The sequence below is a fragment of the Dipteris shenzhenensis genome, chromosome 30 (genome assembly GCF_047967505.1).
Source record: "Dipteris shenzhenensis isolate YYH24624 ecotype China chromosome 30, Dip_SZ_1.0, whole genome shotgun sequence".
NCBI classification, from domain to species: Eukaryota; Viridiplantae; Streptophyta; class Polypodiopsida; order Gleicheniales; family Dipteridaceae; genus Dipteris; species Dipteris shenzhenensis.
The window spans coordinates 38,235,854-38,244,655 of NC_141625.1; the positions used below are offsets into that span (position 1 = coordinate 38,235,854).

At 42.8% G+C, this 8,802-nt stretch overlaps 1 protein-coding gene across 1 annotated transcript; it reads right to left on the reverse strand.

Annotated features, from left to right (window-relative positions):
- Positions 1-4,452: 4,452 nt before the first annotated feature.
- On the reverse strand, positions 4,453-7,459 carry LOC147882079 (protein KINESIN LIGHT CHAIN-RELATED 1-like). Its single transcript, XM_087401559.1, has 3 exons — positions 6,187-7,459; positions 5,165-6,048; positions 4,453-5,024 (listed from the first exon to the last, which is right to left on the reverse strand). The coding sequence occupies exons 1-3, from the start codon at positions 7,159-7,161 to the stop codon at positions 4,802-4,804; spliced, it is 2,082 nt and encodes a 693-aa protein (XP_087257685.1). The 5' UTR covers positions 7,162-7,459; the 3' UTR covers positions 4,453-4,801.
- Positions 7,460-8,802: the final 1,343 nt, after the last annotated feature.

The window sequence follows — 8,802 nt, forward strand, 5'->3', positions numbered from 1 at the left end:
CATCAGTCCACTGATGACACATTGAGGATTCTTGCAGATTGTGCAGCTTGGAAGCACATAGACAATCAGTGGTCGGACTTTGCGAGGGAGCCACGCAACTTACATCTTGGGCTTGCCATGGATGGCATGAATCCTTTCGGATTATGCTCGACATCTTGGTCGACATGGCCCATAGTCATGGTGAATTACAATATCCCACCATGGCTAGCGATAAAAAAGAGACACCTCATGCTTGCACTACTTGTGCCCAGGAAGTACAAGGCAAAAAATATGGACATGTACATGGCACCTTTGATAGAGGAGCTACAGATATTATGGAGAGGAGTGCAGGTCTTTGATATTTCCAGAGCTCCTAGACATACCAATGATATTTTGGTTAGGGGTATCTTGATGTGGACCATGCATGACTACCCAGGATATGGAGAGTGCACATGTACATGGTTGTGTCTCTACAAGTATAATATAGGATTATGCTTTTATGACTCTCTTTCACACGCATGTCTTATACTAACACATTCATGCACGGGTGCAGGACTTGTTACAAGTGGGTACCATGCTTGTCCTACTTGTGGACCGGGTTTGAAATCGCTTGCATGATACTCCAAACATTTGAGGAAAAATATTTATGAAGGTCTTATACTAACACATTCATGCACGCATGTCTTATACTAACACATTTATGCACGGCGGGTGCAAGACTTGTTACAAGTGGGTACCATGCTTGTCCTGCTTGTGGACCGGGTTTGAAATTGCTTGCACGATACTCCAAACATATGAGGAAAAATGTTTATAAAGGTCATGCTCGATACCTTCTACTGGACCATCTCGCATGTGGAGGTCAGCTTGATCCACCACCATCATATTTGAAGGCAAGTGACTGGATTCAAGCTTGGAGGGCGAATGGAGAGGAACGTCCTCTTGGTATGAAGAGGCTATCAATCTTTTACGAGCTTCCTTATTGGGGTCACAATCATCTCTTGGATCCCATGCATATCTTCAAGTGACTGGATTCAAGCTTGGAGGGCGAATGGAGAGGAACGTCCTCTTGGTATGAAGAGGCTATCAATCTTTTACGAGCTTCCTTATTGGGGTCAGTTACAAATCAATCAGGATCCCATGCATATCTTCAAGAATGTGGGGGCTACTATTTGGGCACACTTGGTTGGTTCGAAAGACTTGAGAGAAGTGCAAGAAGACTTGCGTGCTATGAATAGGATGTCTCGTTTCTGGCCCCAAGTGCATGCTTCGGGAAAAGTTGTCCTCTCGAAAGCAACATGGATCCTCTCTACAAGGGAGGAGGCATTGGTCAAGGCGGACATTGCCTCTTTTCAAACATCGACAGGGTACATGCATTGCTTGAAAGGAGCATTTTCAAAGGACAATAAGCTTAGTGGGCTCAAGTCCCATGATTGGCACAAGGTCTTACAGGTATTCTAAGCTGTAGAATTAGTGTACCGATAATCATGATGCATTAGCGTAATTATGATTATGTTATATTGTTGACATGACTTCTTTGTTGCTTTGATAGTTCATCCTCCCAATTACAATAAAAGGGTGCTTACAACAAGATGTTTGAAATGCTATATTCAAGATTAGTGGTATTGTGAGGTATGCTTACTATCAAATCGCATTGATTGCATTTTCTTCAATTTAAGCTGGATAATTGTGTAGACTGATTATGAAAATATCTTATATGGGCATGTGAAATAGGTGGATATCTCAAAAAGAGATCTCCATATCCAACATCGAGAAGGCTAGGGTGGAATCCATCGAAGCTGTATGCTTGCTTGAGAAGCACTTTCCCTCGAGCATTATGACAACTCAAGTCCACTTGCTTGTGCACATAGTTGCAGATGAGGTGGCTATTACAAGTACCGTTCATAGTCAATGGATGTTTTTTCTCGAGCGGTTTATGAAAACTTTGAAGGGATTTGTAAGACAAAGAGCAAGACCAGAAGCAAGCATGGCAGAGGGATGGCTTGTGCAAGAGTCATTAGTATATATCACGGAGTTTCTTGCATCCACGGATCCCGATATGCTGCAGGCTTGGCATAATAAGGATGATGATTGTAGCATTGGCGAGGTTCCCCAAGGAAAAGGGATTGAAAGAAAGATGAGCGAAGAGCAAATGGAGAAATTCAATAAGTTTTATATCCTCAATAGCCCTGAGATGCAGAAGTGGATTGAGAGATATGAAGTGGCCAACGCAGAAATAATAAATGCAAGGACGAGATTCAGAGTAATGTACAGGCAATCGCAACCATATCCACAGGATCTGGCTCTTCTCCCCACTCACATGTCACTTGATTGGCTACAACTGGCTCTACATAAAGCCGAATGCGATGGAGAGATAATAAACGAGCGCGAGCGAGAGTTATCATCTGGATGTATGATGCATGTAAGTTTCTTACCTCTTGACGTAATTAAGTAATTATTTGTGGCAATATACTTTATAAAATAGATGCATCTTCATTGTTTTAATGATGCTCTTTTACAGTACAAAAAGTACAGTGCATTATGGGCATATGGATGACATTTTCACGTGGAACGCATCGATTCAAAGAGAGTCACGTATGATTGTGGAGTCATGGCTAACTTCACACAAGATAGCCGAGCAAGTGCTTCGGATACCAATCTTCTCTCCTCATAGTTGGATTATTGTGGAACCATACACGAAATGTATGAAGTTGATTTCAGACAATTTAGTAATTTCATTCTTGATGTAAAATGGTTTAAGACTATTTTTAACGGTCCCCATGTGACAGTCAGAAAAGATAGTGGCGATTTCTTTACAATAGACTCCACCAAACATTGGACCGATCAAAGTGATACTTTTGTTCTTCCCGAGCACTGTGAGCAGGTGCATACTAATGATTTAATTAATCGAAGCTTTCGTTTTTAAAGATCCATTGATACATGTACTTAAGCATAATTTCATATATATAATTGACGACATTTGGCACCCATCTTCAATATAGGTGGTTTTTCATCCGGATCGTTCTGATCCAAGATGGTGGTACGTGATCCAAGTTGCAACACGAAGTAAGCAAATTTTAGAAGATAGAGATGTGGATATGGAGATGCCACTACCAATGCCAGATCCAATTGATCCCGATGAATCTAGCAAAAAAGATGAAGATCACAATATGAGCCAAGAGGAAGATGCGCATAATGACATCGCACGGGAGGAAGATGGAGATCACGATATTGAGGAAGAAGACAACGATCATCAAGAATCACCACAGTTTATTGAAGAAGATGATCAAGTACTTTAGGTGAACATACAATGTTAGAGTACGATGATTATATAGGAGATCAACTCGGTATAGAGTTAGAGATAGACTTGTTTGGCACGTTAGACTTGGCTCAAGATGAAACAGTTGATGTAAATGCTCTTCATTGATTTTTTTCATTTCAAACTTGGACATAAATATATGAGCTTCAAAGGCTTGATGTACATGCTCTCATACTTTTATTCTCTCAAAAGATCAAACATGTATGAAAATTTAAAAAAATTTGTCATTGGAAAAAACTAACTTTTAAGGCCTATATGGGTAAAAAAGCTTGCTGTAAAACGTCGCTATAAAAAAGTATCTCAATGTCGCTATATAGCGACACTTACAATTCTGATAAACGTCACTATATAGCGACTTTAGAAATCATCGCTATATAGCAACGTTTACCTAAAGTTGCTATATAGCGATGCTTTACGAGATGCGCTTCCCATATCAACGATTAGCACCCCACGCACGCTAAACATCGATACTTAAACGTCGCAATAAGATCCGTGTGTAGTAGTGGCATAGGTCATCTCTAATGGGAATGCTTCATGCTCGATATCCTCAACATCTCAATCTAAAGACAAGGAAAATAATTCCACTATAACTTGGTAGACTCCAAGGAAATTTGTCTCAATTAGGAGATATTTAACCCTTAGGACGTGGAATAGTACATCTTCTAATGGGCATACTCTTGAAGAAAACTCAGGCATTGGTATTACATGGGCTGTTTTCATAGCAAGGAGTATTCTTTTTCTTGAAGAAGAAGTTGCTTGTTTGCTATCCTCCCATGAAGTTGTTGTTTCAGCTTAGGAAAGAAGCCCAGATCTTGTGGTGAATATGTAGACTTGATCTATTTTATTGAGATATTATCATTTGTTGTACATAGTTGTACTTCAAATAAATTTTTTGAAAATATGATTGAAACACATGAAATGCATGACTTTCAACGTACAGGGTTTATGTGACACCCAAAAATGGAAGCTTGTCCTGGCATATGTCAATGTACTACATCCCAACATAGTGGCTCTGCAAGAGCATAATCAACATATGTATGCAGGCAAGATAGGACATTTTGTTGGTTATGACAACTTTTATCGGGAGAGCACTCTTGTTCTTGTCAAACATACTCTTCAACATGTAGTGGCATTAAATGATAAGGAGGGCAAGCGGATGATTATGCAATCTCTCAAGGTGAAATTCTTGAATTTGCTTCAATTTATGCACCTCGTAAACACAACACCATCCGCATATGAAGATGTGTGTTAAGTGCAGCTGCAGACTATGACTTAATGAAACTAGGAATGGTATATACTTTCCTACAAGTTTACATCCTTCTCATTTCAAATGGAAGCTCTTTGAAAGTTTAGGGCCTATTGAGCACGTCAAAGGCAAATGGTGCAACTGCAAGTACATATGCAAAGCTCCTAGGGGACGGAAACCTAGTGGAACCAAGGACCCAGAATTTCACAAACGGAAGATAATCAGCAATAGGCAGAGAGAAAATAATGCCCTGACCGAGATCACGCATAGGCCATCTTCTTAGTTTGAAATCGCAAGCTCTCTATATTAGAGATCAACAGCAATTCTTCAAGAGTATTCGTCTTTCTGACCCTCGATCTCCCCGATTCCCTTAGTAATGCAGCCAATCTAATCCTTTCTTCCTCGACTTCTGGATGAACCGTTCCCAGCCTCTCTTCTTTCACTTCGAGAATGTGTTCGAGTAGGCTAATGGCCTCGTCTGACCTGCTTATGACAGCAATCATGAACCAAATCAGTGTCGTGTTTATCTCATCATACCATATAATTTTGGTTTATCAAAGAGGAAAAGCTTTCGTTTATAATCCTAGCTACAACATGTGGAGTGGAGAGATCAGAAGTAGCACCTGCCCAGTGCATCGTATGCACCCGCCAGATTACTGCAAACGGCCAAGGTCTCAGGATGGTGAGGACCATAGATCTCCTCTAAGATACGTTTAGACTCCTCGAAAGTGTCTGCAGCATGCCAGATCTCGTTGAGTCCCACGCAGGCAAGCCCCATCTGATTCAGGACAATCCCCAACTGGGCAGATTTCTTTTCAGCTCCCAATCGCAGCTTGGAAACTCCGCTCTTGAAGGACATAAATGCCTCTTCAAACTTCCCGAGATAGTAGTATAGCACACCCATTTGAGCTTCCACGCCTGCCACAGCGCTCTGTTGCCCAGGTAACACTTCTAAAATATCTAGAGCCCGCTGGAGAAGAAAAAGTGCCTGTTCTCGCTCATTCATGCTTTCATATACAGATGCAATTTCTGATAAACCACTTGCAAGTTCATCTGGGGAGTGCCCAGCATTTTGCTTCCCGTAGATCCTCAAGGCGCTCTCGCAGTAGTTCTTAGCTTCTTTCTGTTTTCGCATTTTCATATAGAGCACTGCTAAGTTGACGTATACGGAGGCCACAGAAGTATGGGCATCTCCGTTCGCGGACTTGAATAAGTTGAGTGCCTTCTGGTAGGCGAAAATAGCTTCATCAAATCGACCCAATGCAGCATAGGCGTCTCCTATGCTGCAGTCCACAGCGGCCACATCCACATCCTTTCCATGTGACCTCAATGCCACACTGGCTAGCACTAGATGCTCAAGTGCAATTTCGTGAACTCCCTTTCCACTGAGAATCAGAGCCATCAGCCTTCTGTCCGCTGCTTCTTCTAAAGACCCTGGCTGGCTGTGAGCGCTATGAATCTTGAGCGCATGTCCACACAGTTGTTCTGCTTCATGAAACTGCAGCGCCTGTAAATCCAAGCAGAAAAAGATCAGTAATCTTACCTCATCAGGGTCTAACGGATCCACAGAGAATTTGACAGATCATACCATTTTCTCCAAATTGACAAGATAGACACTAGAAATTCAAATCAAGCCGTGACATACCTTAAGGTATGCTTCTGCAAGGTAGCTGCAAGTATCCCCAACTTGAGGATCCATCTCGCCTAGTGCATCTTTCTGCATTCGATAAGCCGTGTTGTAATAAGTGAGAGCGCTATCATGTTGGCCGAGCAATGCCAGGATATCACCCAGCTGCATATACCCAGCAAATGCAGCGAGCGCATGATCTACTCCTTCCTTTAAATCTGGTATAGCGATCGCACGCTGCAAAATGGGTATGGCTTCTTCAAACTGACCAAGCCTGCAGTAGATGGCAGACAGGATGTGCAGACTCATGACAAGGTCCAAGCTTGGCTTCCCACCAGCTGCTTTTTCCAGAAACTTTGCGGCCCTAGTGGCACACTCCAGAGCTTTTACAGAGTTCTCTCCCGATAAATGCAAAGCTGTAGCCAACCTGAGCAGGAGCGGCCCTAGGTCCTCGCTGCCAGGGTTCGACAAAGCCTCCTCGTCCACGACCGACATCTGCTCATTTCCATTCGTTCCGCTGTCGTTGCTGTTGTTCCTACGATGGTAAACGATCCGCGATTTGCTTTTCCTGAGCTTCTCGGAAGAGCTTCTAGGCGGCCTGTCGAAGCTCCTGCGCTCAGATTTTTGAGGCGTTCTGTCCTCGCACGCATACATGTCGCTCATGGTTGCTAAGTCAACCTCGGGCGTTTTGAGCCTGGTAAAAATTCTGGCCGGCGTGCCTCTGCCAGAATGGTGGTCGAGGCTTTCAGACGACTGCCTCGGGGTGTGGCTGTGCTCAGGAGTCTTTGAAATGGGTGGGCGAGCAGCTGCTACTCGTGGGCTACCAAAGCTTTCCGAGATCGGCGGCCGAGGAGGTGCAGCGGCTCGCGGGCTACCAAAGCTTTCTGAGCTTTTAGTGCTTTTGGAGGTTCGCAATCCATGGTCGACTGATCTGGTCCGTCTGACGTAACCGGGGGAGCTAGGGTGGAGGAGGCTAGGGTGGGAGTTCTCCATGGAAGAAGCTAGTCGGAGGATGGGGGGGGAACAGTGAGGGTTATAAGAGAGGAGGGCAACATGGAAGGGAGGAAGGGGAGGGTGAGCTGGAAAGCGAGGGGGTGGCAGTGGAGATGCAACAGGAGGGTGGCAATGTGGAAGGCTAACAGTTTCAAATTAAATCACGCGCCTTAGGTGCAACGATGGCGGAGGAGGAGGCAACTTCAGAAGAAGGAGGAGAAGAAAGAAATGTGAGCCATAGCCACGACGAAGAAGAAGAAGAAGAAGAAGCGAGGTGGATCGCCATAGCCAGCTTCTTGTTCAGAAGGTGGCAATGGAAGAGACGTGACTAGTATATAAAAGCACACTTGCTTAAAGCTGTTTAGACTTAACGGTCGTAAGTGTACTAGTACGTACCCATGCATGGCGCTCCCTGGCCATCGTTTTGAAATGCCTCTCCCTTCTTAGATTCTCACGCTCCCTTCATCAGTCAAACTCTTCCTTTTTGACCCTCCCAAATAATTTCCCCCCCCCAAAAGAAAAAAAAGCTTAGCTAGCTGGTTTCCGGTTGAAACTTGAATCCCCCATACATCGACTCCCGATATACGTAAAACGTCTGGCTTGTTTCCTCTTGAGACTCGCAATCCCAACCGACCAATTTGAAATTTTTAACCGGCTCTATGCTAAGTTGAACCACCTCTTCAAGTGAGGGATAGGAGAGCGAACCCCCACCTCGACGAAAAGATATTTAATAAGATCACTCTAATACATAGACAATGTGCCATCTTGCACTTGAGGCTACATTGTCAAGAGCAACATTTTTTTTGCTATACTCTTCACTTTTTTTATTACAGTTTCTCCACTCATTAAAACTTTTACAACCACTCTTCTAACTTGTTTAATCTTGTAATTAGGCTTTAAACTACACACTAAGCATAATCTCACTCAATTTTTCCTTTGGCATTTTAGCCATTAACAAAATACTATAAGAGTACCTTTGGTGAATTCTAGACCACCCCCCTCTCATCTCCACTACTTACCACAACTTCCAAGCTTAGGCCTTTTGCTTTCTATATAGAAATTCACAAAACCTCCCATTGTTTTAGATTTTTAAAGGAGTACATGCTTTGAGGTTTTTTACATAAATTTACAGCTTCTTGGTAGAATATACTCAACCACTTCTGGTTTTATTATTTTTTCTTAGTAGATTTATCAAATCAAAATGATGCAAGTCATCTCACATTAACTCTTAATCTTTTGCAATCACAACTAGTTTGGCAAAGCATTACAAAGAGTCAAACTCCCCCCTCCCACACTCACTCACCAAGATCACCCAAAGAAGAAAACATTTTCATACATTAACAACATCCTAAGTTTGCATTACTTCTCTAAAAGTGAAGGGTAAGCTCAACCAAAGGTTACCATTATGTGATCAACAGTGAAGGTGACCTTTGAACATGTTGTCTTCCATTGACTTAGCCCCTAGATAAGACAATTGTGTGATAAGACAATTGTGTGTCCCAAATCATTTGAGGGAATCAAATAGTTAATCGTTTGTGTAGTTGTTGCAAGTATCCATGAAGCACATCATCATTCGCAAGTCGCCCTCATTACTTCTATCTTACCCACCCATGACATTTGTAATACGTGGGAACCAAGGAT

Coding starts and splice junctions, on each gene's coding strand:
- LOC147882079 (XM_087401559.1), bottom strand. CDS start 7,161: ATGGAGAACTCCCACCCTAGCCTCCTCCACCCTAGCTCCCCCGGTTAC. Junction 6,049..6,186: donor TTGCAGAAGCATACCTTAAG/GTATGTCACGGC, acceptor TTGGATTTACAG/GCGCTGCAGTTTCATGAAGC. Junction 5,025..5,164: donor GCATACGATGCACTGGGCAG/GTGCTACTTCTG, acceptor TGTCATAAGCAG/GTCAGACGAGGCCATTAGCC.